Source organism: Populus nigra, chromosome 5 (genome assembly GCF_951802175.1).
Source record: "Populus nigra chromosome 5, ddPopNigr1.1, whole genome shotgun sequence".
Taxonomy (NCBI): Eukaryota; Viridiplantae; Streptophyta; class Magnoliopsida; order Malpighiales; family Salicaceae; genus Populus; species Populus nigra.
The window spans coordinates 57,055-75,254 of record NC_084856.1 but is presented as its reverse complement, the minus strand read 5'-3'; the positions used below and the strand labels follow the sequence as shown (position 1 = coordinate 75,254).

Genomic DNA, 18,200 nt, shown 5'->3' with positions numbered 1-18,200 from the left:
GTGAGTGCCGTGAGAACCACTCTGAGGTCATGTGCTCAATATATGCCGTCTATATTTCCCCTGAGATGAATGGCGGTTTGAATTCCCGTCAAACCGCCACCTCATTCCATCCTTCAAGACCGTTAATCCTCACTGTTGATACACGACGTCGGGTGACGGCTCCCATTTTTTGTTTATTTAACAAAAAGGGTTTTTTTTCTCGATTGGAGGAAACAAAGATTTTATTGGAGTCGCCATCTAGTAATTTGAGGGAAACTAGAAATCCCAAATTAGACATTGATCCCAGAGATTCAGGTACGGGGTTAGTTATGATTAAGGGAAGGTAGACACCACCCTTAAAACATCCTTTCAAAGAAAGGTTACCCTTACTTGTGTGTTTTTTATTTGATTCAAATGCTATTATATTTTGGACTTATTTGTAATTTGTGTTTTTAAATGGTTAACGTCAGTCCCTAAAAATAGGAGACGTTAAAAATGACATCAGTCCCTAAAAATTAGGAGACTCGTCTAAAAAATGACGTTTTAACCCTAAAAAGGAGAGTTACGTCTGGGTTACCAAAAGAAATAATGGACATAATCCATATTTGGTATTTAAATTTTTAACATCGATCCTTTTCTAAAAAAGAGACGTGTCGACAAATAATATTCGTTTATAAAAACAAATTTTATTTTGATATTATTGAGAAATGGATATAACCATATTCGAGAATTGAGCTTTGGACCCACGAACAATAATATGATAAAATGGGTGTTGGAACCACGTTGTTTTTTATGTTTTTTTTTTGTTTTATTGTTTTTTTTTATGCAAGAAAATTTATATACAAAATAAAAATGTTAGAAATCTCAAAAAAATTTACCTGAGTGTCACTGTATAGGTAAAAGACTGAAATACCCTCGGATTTCTTGAAAAATTATGAAAATGCCATTGGCGACGCGTGTGACTCATGCGCGGTTACTGTTGGTGGCGACGAAATTTTCCGGCGAGATTTCTGACCAACCGATGGTCGATCCTGGTAGATCTGAGGTCGAGGATTCTGATGGTGGTGGTCTCGATGGCCGTTGATGGTTGACGAAGGAGAATCGACGACTTGAAGCTTCGGTGGCCGGTAACGATCGCGGTCTTTTTCCGGCCAGATGAGGCGGAGAAAAAGATGAAAACCACCGGGGTTTTTCTTTATAGCAGGGGAGAAACCTTTTTGTGGTGGTGCGGAGGCTGGAGACGGCTGGAAAGTGGAGATCAGATGAGAGAGAGAGCGTCGCCGGCGAGAGGAGAGAGAGAGTCCGAGATTACGCTACAGTGTGAACGCGTGTATGGTACACCGGTACCGCTGAACACTGTGCGCCGTTGGATCTCGGATGAAACGATCGGATGGCTGTGATTGGCTAGATCTGCAGGTTGATCGGACGGTCTGGGTGAGCGAAGCTGTGATCTGGTGTAGCGCGGTGCACCGAAAGCTCGGTACACCGGATGACGTGGCGCAACGGGATCAAATCTTGGAATATTTCAAGGGCTGAGATGTGTCGGGATATATTTGGTATTTTTCAAATTGTTTTTTTAAAACAATATCCTACTCTCATGAAGAAAAACTAAAAAAAATGTAACAGTATCAAATCAGTTCTTTCTCTTCTTTTCTTTTTTCTCCCCCCTTTTTTCTCTCTGGCGAACTGTCACTAGCTATTTATAGCCAATGACAGGGGACATCAAAATCACCCACCGATCTGCTTTAAAGAAAAAAATGGATCACCTGCTTTCGGCGCAACTGCCCGCTGACAAATTGTATTACTTTTGTTTTTATTATGTATAATAATAAATATTTATATAGGTAAAATTAAAAACTCAAATCAGTATTAGAAAAAAAACCAATTCAACCGCTAAAAATCCATTTTAATGATCGAAAATTATGTTGAAACACTGGAAAAAAAACTTTTGATGGGTATCAACCCGGTAAACCGGGTTTTGACCAAAAAATAACAGTTTTGACCCAAAATGGCCTGAAACTCATTTTTTACCTTGGTCGACATGGTTTGACCCGTATTGACCCGGTGGACTCGGTTTTGGTTGAAAATGACGGTTTTGACCCGAAACGGCCCGAAACTCATTTTTTATCCTGGTTGACATGGTTTGACCCGTATTGACCTGGTGGACTCGGTTCTTATGGAAAGATGCGGTTGACTCGAGAAATTTTTTTTGAATTTTAAACTTTTTTTCTTAATTTTTTTTGATTTTTATAAATAATAATAGAAATAAAATAACATTTAAGAAAATCTTGGTGAATCCAAAATTGGGTTACAACACTCGCATGTCTTTTTGATTTTTTTTTGTGTCATACAAAAAATCACGCAACTTACTTCCATAGTAACAAATTAGAATTTAAAACATAAAATTATAAAACAAAAATAAATATTATTTTTGACGTTACTTAGTTGCCGCGTGATTCTCCCATACCCTCCTCACAACATTGTTGTTCGCCCTATCCCACTCAAATTTGTTCTGTATATATAAATAATTCATATAAAATAAAAATAGTACAAGTTATAAAATTATAAAAATTATTTATTAAAAATAAGCTAGAAATTAAAAGTTAACACCAACCTGAAATCACTTAAACCATGCATCGATATTAGGTTTCCACTCAGGATGTCTGGAAACCTGGCTCCATTGAAACAATGAAATCTCCATCGACGATTTAAACGCCAATGTTATAGCCCTTGCAGCCTCAATGTTTCTGAACATGAAATTAAATAAAATTAATAATATTAATTAATTGTTCATAAATTATGTTATAAGTATAAAAATTAAAAAAAAATTAAAACCTAAACAAATTTACATTGAGAGGTCATCCTTTCATTGTGCCTGGTACTTGCGGGAGAATTGACCCCGCTGTGAAGGCACACCGCTTTTGCGTTGTGAAACCGCGTTAGAAGAGGCAGCATCACAAGTTGGCGTAGATTCCTCGCCGTGATCAGCACCTAAGGATATGTCATCCTCGCTGCTAGAAGAACTAGCAGCAATCGTCTGCTCACGACGTGTTATAGATTTCATTCTACGCATCTACATAAATTTATACGAATAATTACATAATTAACTTCGATTATTTAAAAAAAAATTCGATAGAGTCTCCCATATACTGAGAGGTCCCAAGTTTTTGATAAAATCATATTACACTTCTAATTTTATTTTACATCCCGATCCAATCATCCTGGATCTCAACCCAACTCATCATCATCAACACAAAACATCTTATTCAATAACATCATATAATGAAATTCAAGTAAAAGAATCAATTTCAACTATGAACATTCAATGTTAAACTGGTACTTAGAGTTACAAACATTAGATTAAAATCATACATTAAAATTTACGGATTAATATTACATTTCAAGTTTTAGGAGACAAGACTCTTAATTTATAAATAATTACATGATCAAAAGCAAAAGGTAACTAAATCAATATCATTCTTGACACGACCCTAATGGACTTCAAAATAGAAATTAATGTGTAAACATAAATATAAAAATATAATAACAAGCAATAACAATGACAGGTAAACAATAATATCCTAAAATTAAGATAAACTAATTAAATTTAATTCTATATTTCATTTAACATTTAAAACATGAATTCAACAATAACAATTATAGCAATACAAACAATAATATCTTAAATTAAGATAAACTAATTAAATGTAATTCTATACATGAATTAACATTTAAAACATAAAATCAACAATAACAATTATAGTAATACAAACAATAATATCATAAAATTAATAAATTAAATGAAAAAAAAATAAAGAACACTATACAAGACCTAAACATAAAACAAACAATACACAAAACTAAAAACATTATATCAACTCAAAATAAATTTAGGAATAAAAAATACTTACCTTAATAGTGTGTTGAATTTAAGATTTTATCTACAAACAATACACAAAACAAAGAACACAAAAAAAATAATCATAATTAAAATAAAAAAATACAAAGATAAAGAAAAAAGAATACATACCTTTTAAAACTATCACCAAAACAATAAAATCTCTTCCAAAAGCCAAATAGAAACGGAGAGGAGAAGAGAAATGAAGAAGAAGAGAAACGGAGCCGAGAGAAAAAATGAATCAAATGGGGGGAGGGGGGTTTTATATATCAATATTTCTGACGGAATTACCGATGAAAATTTATTGTTGTTAGTGGCATTAAATTCCGTTGAAAATTAATTGATATGCGCAAAAAAAAAGTTCAAAAATCCCGCCAGACTTTTTCGATCCGTCGAAAAATCCGTCTGTACTTGTGCCGACGGACACGCGTCTGACATGCATGCGCTTCGGGAAGTGCGTAATCCATCGGTGACTCAGTCAGTAATGTACGTTGGTAAAGCCTTCGGTGACTCCATCGGTGATTGTGGCACAATCTCGTAAATTTTTTTCAACTCTCTGTGAAATACCGACGGGTTGTATCCCGTCAGTGATTCCGTCGGTGATTGTGGCACAATCCAGTAAATTTTTTTCAACTCTCTGTGCAATACCGACAGGTTATATCCCGTCGGTGATTCCATTGATGATAGTGGCACAATACCGTAAACTTTTTTCAACTCTCTGTGAAATACCAACGGGTTATACTCCGTCAGTGAAACCGTCAATATTTCTTATTTTTTTGTGTATCCCCTTCACAAAATCTTGAATTGCAATCTTACAGCACACACAACACAATAACAAGAGCTGACCATTAAAGAAGAATAAATATTTCATGTTCCAAAATATTACATTATAAAATTAAGGCTTTAAAACATGTTTAGTTAATCAGAATTTTCATCTTCGTCCTTAATTAAATTGTTTTCATCAGCTTCATCGCACTTTTCAATTTCTTTATCATCTTCTTCAACAACATTCTTTTTTCCACTAGTAGAGCTTAGAACAACATTCAACTCCTCTGCGTCAACAACAACAAGACTATCATTGAAAACACGAAAATTCAAATTTTTTTCTAACTCATTCGAAGGAGCAATTCAGTATGGTTTAACCAACTCACTAGCTTGAAAGACTTCATCTATCACACTTGTGTTTTCGTTCTCATCCTGAACAACCTCGACACGACCCTTGGGTTTTGTTTTTAAAACGAATAATCAATCAACTCTTGATCGGTCCTTTCTAAAGGAAGGGGTGTATGTGTAATAAACTTATTGGCATTGCTTTGCGAAAACAAAGACGTCGTTTACGTTGCGGTGTCTAGCTTTTGAGTTGATTTCAACAAGACCATAGTGAGGATCTACTCTGATTCCTCTGTCAGTTTTGTCATACCAATAGCATTTGAATAAAAACACTCTATTTTGCTCGCTATGATATTGCAGTTCGATGACCTCTTTCAATCTACCGTAGTAGTCAAATTCAAACTCATTAGAAGTCAATCCCTTAATATAAACACCAGGAAACTTCTGCTTACCTTATTGGAGACCAAACACAATGTCACCGTACTCTAACACAACATCAAACAATTCTTCACCGGAAAGACGCGGGGGTGCAACATTTTTTTCAACTTTACCAATAAAGAAATCATTTTTGTTCTTTCTATACCTGTGATTCGACGGCAAGAAATGACGGTGACAATAAAAAAAAGAAGCTTTACCCCCATTTGTTTGAATGCCTTGTTGTGTTCTCTATACAGTATGGACATGTTAGCTTTCCATGTGTGCTCCAACCAGAAACCATTCCATAAGCTGAGAAATCATTGAAAGTCTACATCAGAGCCGCTCTCATAATAATATTCTATTTCCTCGAGATGTCATAAGTCAAAGCTCTAGAGGACCACAACTGCGTCAACTCATCAATCAACGGAAGAAGACAAACATCTATATTCCACCCCGAACTGCTTGGACCTGGTATGACCATAGATAAAAAAACATAAACTCTGGCCTCATACACATCCCCGGTGGCAAGTTATAAACCATCAGTATGACCGACCACAAGAATAAGAAGCAGCAAATGACCCGAATGGGTGAATCCGTCTGTACACAACCCAAGACGCACATTCCTTGATTCAGCTAAAAAGTGAGGATGCACACCGTTAAATTATTTCCAGGCTTCACCTTCAGAAGGATGCACCATCACTCCATCAACCGCATGGTGTGATTGGTGCCATGTCTTGTGCTCATCAATCCTTGGTGATATGAATAACCTCTGCAATCTAGGTGTGATTGGGAATTATCTAAGTTTTTTATATGCCACGAGAGTTTTCCCTCTACCAGTTCTGGGTTTGTAACGGGAATGCCCGCATGTCATGCACTCGGTCATCTCAGCATTTTCAAGGTAGTATAACATGCAGAAGTTAGGGCAAATGTCAATTTTCTGGTATCCTAAACCGAGGGGTTTTATCATGGACTTAGTAGCATAGAAGTTCTCTTTCAGCTTGTTCCCTTCAGGTAAAATGCTTCTCGCCCATTCAATAATCTTGTCATAACCGGACTCACTCAACCCGTGATCTGACATGATGGTGAACACATGTGCTACGACTGATAATTTACTGTGGTTCGTGCAGCCATCCTATAATGGTTCGTCATAATCTTTCAACAGATCAAAAAACCTTGATGCATCTGCATTAGGTTCTTCTTCTACGATTGGACATTCCCTGATATTACCTTCACTCATTCTCATTGCATCCATAACCATATTCCTGTAAGGATTACTGTTTTCATTTCCAACTTCATGCATGTTGCTAGCACTAGAAGTTGACCCAACCACTTGTTCTTCCATGCTCTCATCAGGAACAAATAGTTCTTCGTGTGCATACCAACACAGGTAATCCTCCATGAACCTTTTGGTTAGAAGATGCATCGTTACAACATCTTGATGCAGAAATTTTAAAATTTTACACTTCCTGCATGGACACCTAATACCGCCATTAGTAAAATTTCTCGGAATAGATGTTGCGAAATTAATAAAACCCTGAACATCGTTACAATAATCCATCCTCCGCAATTCTTGGGGTGAGTCCCGATACATCCATGAACGATCATCCATGACTTTTATTGAACCTCTATAAAACATAACAAAAATATTGGTTTTCCTCGATATTATCCAACAAACTAAAAAAACACTTATGTTAAATATTCATTATCAATTATCAACTATCAACATTCATACATACAAATTTATACATATATAAATTTACGAAAATCACAACTTCGTAATAGAATTGATAACAATTAAAAAAGACCTGTTAAACAAGCTATTAATTATTTATTTCATCATAACAAATTTAATTTGGTGTAATTTAAACAAAATTTCAACAATTTACAAACAAATATAATTTGATAAAATCTAAAACAAACTATAACAACTATAAAATTATACATTCATACTACAAGTTTCTTTGACAAATAACAATCAAACAAGTACATACGTTAACAAAATACATATACTAAAAAAACAATAAAACTCACATTTAAATGTTAAAACTAAAAAGGATATATTTACTTACAAAAAATGATAAAATCCACAAGAAACAGATATTGTGACCACGTACAAAAGTATAAGAAACTTGAGTGCTTGTGTTGAGAAGAGTGGAGAGTTGAGATGGGTGGTTGGCTGTATTTTGGGAGGGGAGAGGTGGGATGGGAAAGAAGAAGAAGGAGAAATAGAGGAAGAGAGTGTCTGCAGAGGAAGTACGTATATAATGGCTTTTACTGATGGAATCGCCGACGGAATGTATCCGTCGGTGATTCCGCTGGTGAAAGTGCCACGTCACTGTACGGCTATCTCAGTTTGAATCCCTCGGTCATTTCGTCGATAAAATCGTCTGAAAAAACTCCACGTCACCACACCGTTGCATCTTTCCAAACAAATTGTATAGGCCGTCGGTGATCCGGTCGGTATATACCGACGGAAATATTCCATCAGTATATACTGACCGTATCTCCAACGGAGTTATGCCGTCAGTATATACCAACAGATTTAGAGACGGAATTATTTCTGTCGGTAAGAATTACCAACGAAAAAATTTCGTCAGTAATTCCGTTGGTTTTCGCCGGTTTTCTGGTAGTGTCTTGTGCCGTTTTATTCTCTTATTTCAGGCAGCATACAATGTGGGTGGACATTGCATGGACGCATGCATTATAAAAAGCTTCATCTTAGGAATTTTGTCACACTACTCAACCAATATGCCTTTCACTTTTAAATCCTAATAGAAGTTATATACTGATCACATCCAAGGATGTTCCTGCATATATAATAAGAGGGCGTACATGATTGTGTTGTGAACGAATACACAGAGAATTTATTGAACAATAAAATCCAAACATAATGGAAAACATCAGGTTCTATGTTGCTTGTTCCTCTGTGTTCTTACAGCTTTTGGTTTCTTAAGTTGGAAAAGTATCAGAGGCCAGAGGAATGATCAAAATGCCTTGGTTTAAAGGGCAGTAAGCAACTTTAGGATGAAGGAGGGTGTTAAAGATGCGCTGTGATGCGATGCAAAGAGTATTGAAAAGCGATCAAGTTGATGACATTCTCAATGATAGGCTGAAGTGGAGGGCAAGTTGCACGGTATCATGATGTTTTTTTTGTTCTATTTTCTGTTCAGCTACTGTCTATGGTGGTTAGGTTGATAACGTTTCGTTAAAATTTAAATCCAAGACTATAAAAAAGGTGTATTGAGCGTATGATCTGTTAATCCGATTACACATTACTTTGATGCCGCCTTAATAATGAGCCGAGTCATTGTATACAAGAAGTAGAGCAAATCTATTCATAGAGTTATTCTACTTTCAAATAAGCATTTATGTTCTTTGAAATATTTTCATGCGTTATTTTCCTTTCTTAACCCTCGTGAATGCAGTGGCTAAAGGGAATTTTTTCTGCAGGAAGGAGATCTGAGACGCGGAGCATCAGACATGTCTATGCCTTGGAATACCCAGAGCCACTCGTTCATTTTGCGCTTTGTTAGGGGGGCATATTCTGACCCAGCAGGATGAACATTCCTCTTCAAATTCTTTAAAATTCCTTAACTCCATTAATTATATATGTTGCATGCATTCATTCTTGTATAAAGTGAACTTACAACTGGTTTCAAAATAAGTTTCGAGTTTACACGGAAAAGAATATCTTTCAGGAATTAAAGCGTTCTAAAAAAGAGTTCATTCAATCCAAGGTTAACGTGCACAAGGAGTCAAAGATTTTTCTACTGTCAATAGATACGAGAGGGGTGATTGTGATTGAGTTGATAAGTGAGTGTCTGACAGAAATGCAACTGAAGGCTATGAGAAAATGCATGAGGGGAAAGGTTAACGAATGCATCATCCAATGGTTGTCAAAGAGTACATCCTTTCGGTATGGGATCCATGGAGAATTAGCAAAAGGGAGAATAATGGTCTGATCTCATCCGAGGAACACTGTCCCAGCTGTATTTGTATCTCTGCAAATTCTCTCTCTCTTTTCCCCCCCTTGAACAAAATAATGAGCAAATGTTAAGAATGTTGTATAGAAACAAGTAGTACTAAACTATCTAATGAGATTGGAGAGGTTTTGTGAATCTACTACAACGTTAAAAGTTGTGGGATGTCCTGAGTAATTTGTTTATTTTAAAAAGACTTTGATAGGGGTGACTAGTGTAGTTATAACAAACTTTCGAAGTTATCCTAGAAATTTACCTTAATGATTAAAAACTGCTTGGTTATTTTCATTTATTTTTTTCGATGTAATTGAATCATTAATGATTTCAGGTGTCGCATGGATGGAACTTGCCTTCCAGACAGTTTTGTAGCTCTGATACTTATCTCTTGCCTCAAGGAGCCTCACCAGTGCTCATGCAAATTCCGTCATTCCCTTGCCTGCTGTATTGTTGTTGTTAGCACAAGCAGAAGGGAGATCTTTTTATTGGGAGAAGAACCTCCGCCTTGAATGGTATTCTTGGCCACCAGGTATGAACAGTTTAAGATACTGGAGATCTTTTTATTATTTACATTATTCTGAAATGCCGATTTTCTTGCAAGTTCATTTTGCATCAAATTGCACTGCTATTAGTGGTGCTGTGGTACTAGAATTCCACAAGCCAGACGTTTTTACATGATGGTTTTGTCAATAAGTGCTAGCTATATCAATCTTGAAGATGGTAAAATCTTTTAATGTCAAATCAAGAACTGTTGGTTACGATGACATAAAAGGCCAAGAAAAAACGTATGAAAATGCATTATTGATGGGCTATATGATGGGTAGAGGGCCAAAAGTGCAGATGAAAATAGACACGGTTGGCTGTTGTGTATGTAGGGGGAGGTAGTCTTTAGCTTTTAGTTTGCATTTCTTCTTAAACAAAATTGCAAACCAACGCATCATGTGACCACTTCAAATGATTTGTCTTTTGATATAAATTTGAAGGCATTTTAGCTTTGATTTTGCAGTTTTACAATGTTACGATCAGCATTTTGGAATCTTCATCCATCATATCAATGTGGTTCAACCATTCTAGATAAGAAATTTGTTTAAACAATGACATGCATAGCATTCAAGATTTTGAACTGTAAAAAATTATACTCGTGCCCGCACAAAAAAAAAAAGGATCAGAAGGCCCAGGTAGATTGATCTGGTCACTGGCTGCATATCTGGTGGTAGATGCATATTATTTCTGAGCTCTGATTAATTAATCATTAGTAGTGTTTAACAAACACACTTGGTTTTTTTTTTTTATGGTTCACGTTTGTACAGAAATGAGACCTGCGGAACTCTTCGTTCAAATGCATTTGCTTGCAAGACATTCAGAAGCTGGGTTTAAATCTCCATCCAGGGTGGAATTCTGTCAAAGCCAACTTAAATGGGTTCTCCGGGCAATCCATGCAAATCCTCCTTCTTTGAGATATTGGAAAATTTTGCATAAGCTTACGGAATGAGTTCCATGCTCAAAGATGCTAGTTTGGAAAGGATGGTGCAGAGGCAAAATCCTGCATTGTATGGCTTAGTAGAACTTGTTTCACCCTCCGGTTTTTTTTTGTCATATATATAAATATATTGTTTACCAGCATTAGTCGAATAGTCTGTAAATTATAGTATCATGTTGTATCCTACTGGTTAAAAAACCTAACGATTGTAATGTACTTACAGCATGCTAGAACCTCAAGGTTGGGTTTTACTCATTGGAGAAGCTCAAGAGGAGCAATTGCACGGTTGTAAATTATGTTAACTAACAACTGCAATGTGTTATTATACTATGTTCCTTTAAAACCTGGAATTCCCTTGTTCATGGCCAAAAGCATAACTGGTTGGAGTAGATGTTGGTAACTGGTATCCTTAGGAAAATTGTACACGGGTTGTAAGCTCGAGAAATCAAGTAGAATAAGAAGACAGTGACAATGACACTCTTGGGAACATGTTGCGTTAAGAAAGTACATTTCAGGTGTCCAGTTGCATGTCTGATAAAATGTAATAGCTAATGCCAACAACATTGGCATGTCTGAGAAAACGTAATGGCTTCACTGATATGTGAGAAGTAGCCTTGTGCTCTATCTACCTGCTATTTCATGTTCTTAATACTGATGTGAATTCAAACGTGCTATTATTTATCTACCTGCCACTGTCTATAGACCTAGATCGATTGAGCTCATCGGATGGATCCCAGTCCAACGAAGACGAGAGGATCTTGGACAACATCATGAAAACTTGAGGCATTGAAGGTCGTGTATTGAGATCATGCTCGACACAGCTTTTAGCCAGTTGGGCCATTGAGAAAGCTAGATCCAAGGGGTACTCGTCTCTTAGGCAAGGGTCCAGGAAGGCAGAGAGTTTCTCTCTCACATTGTCCCCCTCAAGCACACGCATTATCATTACAGAGAGCGAGTCGTCTCCTGCAATCTTGTCAATAGCTGTAGCAGCTGCTTCCTTCCCAGATAAGAGCTCCAGCATCACAACCCCGAAAGCAAAAACATCTAATTTCGGGGTGATAACTCCATTCTCGATGTACTCGGGGGCCAAATAACCTTGAGTGCCTACCACATGTCTTGTCAGTTGCAGTCCACCATCTTGGCCATTTTCCAGTGTTCTTGCCAAGCCGAAATTAGCAACCTTGGCTCTCAAGTTGGCATCCAAAAGAATGTTGCTGGTCTTCAAGTTCTTATGGATATAGGACGGGTTGGTGTAGTTGTGAAGGTAATTGAGGGCATCAGCCACATCGTAGGCAATCCGAACTCTCTGCTTCCAAGCAAGAATTCGGTATATGTTGTTAGAGTGAAGCCAATCAGTGAGAGAGCCATTGTCGGCGTACTCATAAACAAGGTAAGTGTTGCCCTCATGTAAGCAGAAACCAGAGAGCCTGATGACGTTGGAGTGATTGATCATCTTCAAAATGTTGATCTCGCTGGAGACATCTCCTTTCACGACCTTGACTGCGGCTGTGTCACCCTTGAAAGATCCCCTATAAACCGAGCCCTTGATCAGATTAGCTTGGGCGAAGTACCCGGTGGCCACTTGTAAGTCCTCGTATTTGTAGACAGTCAAGGACTCAATAGCATATCGGGCGTCATGAGAAGAGAGAGACCAAGATTTGTTGTTGGAGACTGGGAGTACAGTGAAATCAGTAGAGACTGATGGCAGCGTTTCGGGTTCTGAAGTGGAGACAGGCTTCTGTTGCTTACGAGATTTGCGGTGCCAAAACAGAAATCCAAACGCAGCAAATAAAAGAATGAGGAAAGCAGCTCCTATCCCAACACCCACATACAAGGCTTTGTGATCGGAAGAACCCCCAACGGAAACATTGGGAGTCTGCGGAGATGGTGCGGCAGGCGGAGGGGCTGCCGATGGCTGTTCAATTTTGGTGAGCTCAGTGGGCAGAGGAACCAGAATCGGAGTGAAGGGGAAAATGATATTGGAGGAAGACAGCTTGTTTGCATCAAGTACCCTCTGCTTGTCAACGCCAAACAGCTGGGCAATGGAAGAGATGGAATCGCCCCAAGTGACCATGTAGGTGAGCAAGTGGTTGATCCCTGAAGCATTCTGGTTGGAAGTTGGGCAAGCACACCTCAGGGGTATTTGGAGAGTGAGACCGAGTGACAGATTCCGATCGCCGTAGGGATTCTGAGACATCAAGGACTGGCATGTGGTGAGGCCTTGGTAGGTGTCGTTGGCCACGCTGAAGTAGGTTTCGGATTCGTCCTTGAGCTGATAGGTGGAATTGTGCTGGTAATATTGACGGGCATAACAGGAGCAGTTGACTGGAACCACGACCTGGGTGTTGGTGGGAATAGTGGCAGTGTCAGAGGAGAGGTTATTGATGGAGGCGATGAGAGTGGCGGATTGTGGGACGCCTAAGAGATAGGCAATAAGGACAGGAGAATTGTAGGGAGGCATGGATCGGAAGGTGAGGTAGGATTGGCATGATGATTGAACTCCGTTGCACAGAAATCCCTTGGTCGTTTCATTGAAGGCATTGTTGTAGCAGTCCAGTTGGTGGTTGGCTACATAGGTTTGTTGCCCTTGTACTAGTGCTGGTGAGAGCAGCAGCACCACATACAGATACAGTAGAAGAAAGTCCATGGAACAGGAGTTCAGGTGAGGGATGGATGGATCAAGCAACTCAAGATCTGTTAATTCACTAATTAATCAGTTCTGTGGTTGAATAATAAATATATAGTTAACAAGGGGGTGGAGGATGTTGATTGGATCCGGGTGGAAAGAATTAGTTTCAGCAAGAAGATAATTTTTTTCTTTGGTTTTGGTTTTGACTATGGATATCGATTCCGAGAACATGGAAAGCAAGGAAGGAGAGTGGATGATAGGCATAGCAGTCGTGGGCGTGGTTTTTGGTCTTAAACTGTCATTGTCTTGAATTGATTTAACACTGGGGGGCGAGAGAGAGAGAGAGAGAGAGAGAGAGAGAGGGCTTGGAAATTAGGGATCAACAGGCAAGTCAATAATATAAACGCGTTAGCTTTTGCTGCTACTATTCCGTAGTTTGACCCACCACCCTTCTTTCCTGTCGAACAAAATATTTCCAAGTCCTCGGAGAATTTGCTAAACCTTAACACGCAATAAACTTCTTTTCATCTTAACTCTTAATCAAAACGAATTGTCGTCTTCTTCTTCTTCGTTTTTTTTTTAAAAAATTAAATTTCTTTTTATCAAATTTAATTCATATTATTTTAATATCTATTTATTTTATATAAATAATTTATAAAATTATATTTTTTTTAATTTCATCAATTTTTATCTTTATTATTTTAATTATTATTTATTTTATTTAAAATAATTTATAAAATTATTTTTTTCTTCAATTTCATCCTTATAAAACATTTTTATCTATAAAATTTGATTCTTAATAAACCTGAAAAAAAAAACATTAATAAGTTGTTTTTCATACCAATTCCAAACACTCAAAAAATATTCCCAATTTATTTTTTATAATACTATTAAACATTAAAAATTATTTAAAAATTTATTTTTTATAAAAACTACTTTTCAATAAATAAACATACAATTAACTGTAACTTGGTAAATCTAAATTCATTGTCGAGCAAGCCTAGGATTCTACTCCATTCAGCCTTATCATGGCTGGTCGAGGTTAGAATTCAGAACGATGGATAGAAATGTTTACAATCAGTTAAGAGCCGACCACTCTACCACTAGAACACTATTTGGCAAGGCGGTGCGCACCACAACAAAATCATTATTTTTTTATGTTTTTGTTGGCGAAACACAGATAGATACAAGTTTAAGACACCGCGTTGCCAAGGGTTGCCCATGCGTCTATCAAGAGGTGCTTCTAAGCTAAATCACTTCTTTCGCCTTTTGCGGAATGTGATCTTTGCAATTGAATTGAAGCTAGCTATTCTCAAATAAGCTCTTAGCCTTGAGGGGGTGGAAAGGTCCTAGCGGTTGAACTACCTGAACCACTACCCCCGGGCAAAAGAAAAAATGTCCAACTTGCATGTGTGTGTGTGTATCGCTAAGATGGCAACCACAATTCCATCCAAAGTTCGCAACTGTTACTTCCTAGGATCGCCCAATTAGGAAGTAACAGTTGCGAACTTCGGATGGAATTGTGGTTGCCATCCTAGCGATATATATATATATATAACAAAAAAGGAATGGAATTCTTTGTTAGACTAAACAACCCATTACATGTTTGTTATAAGCAATTGTTCAATGGACGACTATGACAGTGAAATGTAGAATGTAGAGCCATGGAACCAGTAGAAGATGGAATCCACATTAATAAGACTAAAAAAAAAGCTCACGAATTTGAGGTTGAAAAATTGTACCCATTTGTGAGTCTTTGATATCAGCACCACGATGGCAAGAACCTGTATCCTAAATCTTATCCTCTCCACCAAGGCGTATTCAATCTAGCTTGCATTTGTGGAGGAACAGTCTGAAGGCTAATGTGGCTGCATAAGCCAGCCCAATCATAGCAAGAAGCAATGCTGCAACAAACAAATAGTATAACAATTAATAAAATGGAGCGCAAGAATATAATATAACCGAATACTCCACTTCGTTTTTGTATATTGCCAGCAAGAAGATTGAAAAAGTTGGCTATCCATTGATCCAACTAAAATAAAATGGTTCAAAATTAGGGATTTCAGCATGGAATACAAGGCTCAAAACCCATTTGAATAACTCAACATGAAATGGCATGCGGGCAAAAAATTTCTACCAATGAGAAAAATTCATATGAGATGAACAGGATATGGATGCTGCTAGTATGAGAGATAGCATACCAGATACAGAACAGTAGAATAAAATTGCCAGGCGATATTTGATCATCCATGGCAGATTAACTTCAAGGGAGCAATGCCTTCGATGTTCCCCTGCTTTAACTGATGGCACTGAGCCACGTGATTGCAATTCCACTAATGGAAATTTTACACCAGTGACGGGGTACCCTACGATGTCCCTGACCTCAAGTTTCAAGGTTACTGGGGTTGTGCTCCAGTCAATTTCAATTGCTCCAAAATTTGGCTGACCTAAAAGAAATTTACAGTTGATATACCAAGAAACGCTTTAAAAATAGAACCAGAAGCATTATCATAAAAGAAACCTGAAAAAGCCACTCCTTACCATACGTGCATGACTTGAATCTGCAATTTGTGCTGATCACTCTCATTGTCGTTGGTGTCAGCCATGCCACAAATCTCACTATCAAACTAAATACATGTGGGACCGCTTTCTCAACAGCTTGTGTAAGCCCACTTGCAGTTACATCATATAGTGGATATCCAGTAGCACAGTCATATCTAGAAATTTCTCCAAAATGAACATCTCCACTGATGAGGAAGACACCTTCTCTCTGCACAGGAACGCAGTAATGGCAAACATGTAATGCGCATAGATAATAGGCATTTATTACTCTCTGGAATAAAAAAATCAAATGCTCCACACCGGCTTCTATTAATACACTCGAGATCATTAGTGCTACTGAAAGCAGTTCGTTTCCTCAGGGATATGCATTGCGGCGATAATTAAAGGCTATTACCTTAGTATCTGCTATCAATTTGAAAAGACGATCCCTTTCCTTTGGGAAACGTCCCCAGGACTCCAAAGAAAACAATGGGCGAGTGGTTGCTGAAAGATTTGATATAACCTGAATTATGGGGGAAACGGAGATTGCAGGATTAACAGTGAATAACAGACAAAATATGTCTCTACAGCTTGCTTGCATGGGTGCTCGCATCAATGCTTCCTTGTGCATGGATATAGAACTATTCAATCCCAAATCTGATAATTTTTAGACAGTAAAAACCCTACAATACCTGCACTGAAGACCCAATGATGGTAATGGCTGATTTCGGTCCGTTCAACTCCTTTTCTAACCATGTCCACTGAGAACTTCCCAGGACACTTCCATCGCTGCGCAAAGGGTCTCTGTGGTACCTCGTGTCTAAAAGGATGACCTAAAGAAAAATGGCCAGTAAGGATATGAGTTCGTCCCCAGGAAAATCACAATTGAACTGCATATCTAAGAGGACTAAGGAAGTATGTGAAGGCATTCTCTTTTGCACCTTGATTTGTCTGCCCACTGGGCCAAACATATATGAAGTATATACACCCTCCTGGTTGCGCCTATAAATATAATAACGTAGAAACAATGATTAAATTGGCCATCTAAGCATTTTAGGGTGCTTATAATTTACAAACTCGCAGCATGATCAAGTTTTTCATAACTTGATACAAGTGAAAACAAAAGGAAAGGATAAGGAATTTTAAAGGAAAAGACTTAATCACCGAGGACTGTCTTGAGGCTCGTCTAAGAAATCGAGGAGAAGCTTTTGGTTAGTGATTTTACCACCAAACTCTTTTCCAGCATCATTTAATCCATAGTCATGGTCATCCCAGGTACCAATAACCTGCAATATTGGTAAGACAAGTGTGAAGAGAGGATCGTTAGTTACTATTGAAATTATTACTACATGAAGAGTGAAGATTGATCGTATTAAATAAGGTGAGGTGAGGTGTAAGGAAAGTAGTAGGTAGGTGGTACCTGTGTAGTGTGTCGAAGACGAGAATAACCGGGATTACTCTTAGCTTTCTGGTATTTGGATTCCAATTCCTTTGGGGAGGAAGGGATAAACCTAGGAGCATTCTTCCAAGGCCCAATAGTCCTTTCCTTTCCAAATAACTTAAAAGGACGTTTAGTGTCTCCATAAACGTTGTCTCCCAGCCAAATAAAAACTTGGGGATCAAAGTCAATTATGGCATTCCAAATGGGCTGCCAATTGCATAACAATAATATCATTGATTGACTGACGAGGAGTGAATATATGTGTGTGTGAGTAATATTCAGCCATGGGTGAGAGAAGAGTAAGAGGAAACAGTGAGTGAGCTATCTTTAGGTGATGTGAAGGGATGTGTCGAATGATGATGAGAAGGAAAAGCAAAATATGAAATTGTAGCTTACGATTACCTGAGGAGCGCTTTGGTTGGCGCAGGATCCAAAGGCAATTCTGGTGACGAGAGGCTCTAATACTTTCCCTTTTCCCTCCCCTTCCCCCGCGCCGCTCTTTGTGCCTGTCGCCACCACTCCTACTACACCTACAGCCACCACCATCCACCACAACCACCGACTCCTCTTGCCCATTTATTACTCCTACTACTATTAGCAGCACTGTTGTATTAATAAAAGATACTATAGATTAAAGCACCGTCGAGTAGACATATCGAAAAATGTCGACGACGGGGAGAAGGGCAGCCACAGAAACAGGGCCTGTGATGGACTAAGGAGCCCATTAA

The 18,200-nt window shown here is 38.0% G+C and overlaps 2 protein-coding genes across 2 annotated transcripts; both read right to left on the bottom strand.

Moving 5' to 3' along the window:
- Positions 1 to 11,290: 11,290 nt before the first annotated feature.
- LOC133694710 (protein LYK5) lies at positions 11,291 to 13,864 on the bottom strand. The gene has a single exon (XM_062116377.1). The coding sequence runs from the start codon at positions 13,506 to 13,508 to the stop codon at positions 11,544 to 11,546; it is 1,965 nt and encodes a 654-aa protein (XP_061972361.1). The 5' UTR covers positions 13,509 to 13,864; the 3' UTR covers positions 11,291 to 11,543.
- A 1,181-nt stretch (positions 13,865 to 15,045) lies between these two features.
- LOC133694711 (uncharacterized) lies at positions 15,046 to 18,048 on the bottom strand. The gene is made up of 9 exons (XM_062116378.1): positions 17,875 to 18,048; positions 17,452 to 17,679; positions 17,196 to 17,317; positions 16,973 to 17,033; positions 16,724 to 16,864; positions 16,447 to 16,554; positions 16,032 to 16,260; positions 15,692 to 15,937; positions 15,046 to 15,394 (listed from the first exon to the last, which is right to left on the bottom strand). The coding sequence occupies exons 1-9, from the start codon at positions 18,046 to 18,048 to the stop codon at positions 15,312 to 15,314; spliced, it is 1,392 nt and encodes a 463-aa protein (XP_061972362.1). The 3' UTR covers positions 15,046 to 15,311.
- Positions 18,049 to 18,200: the final 152 nt, after the last annotated feature.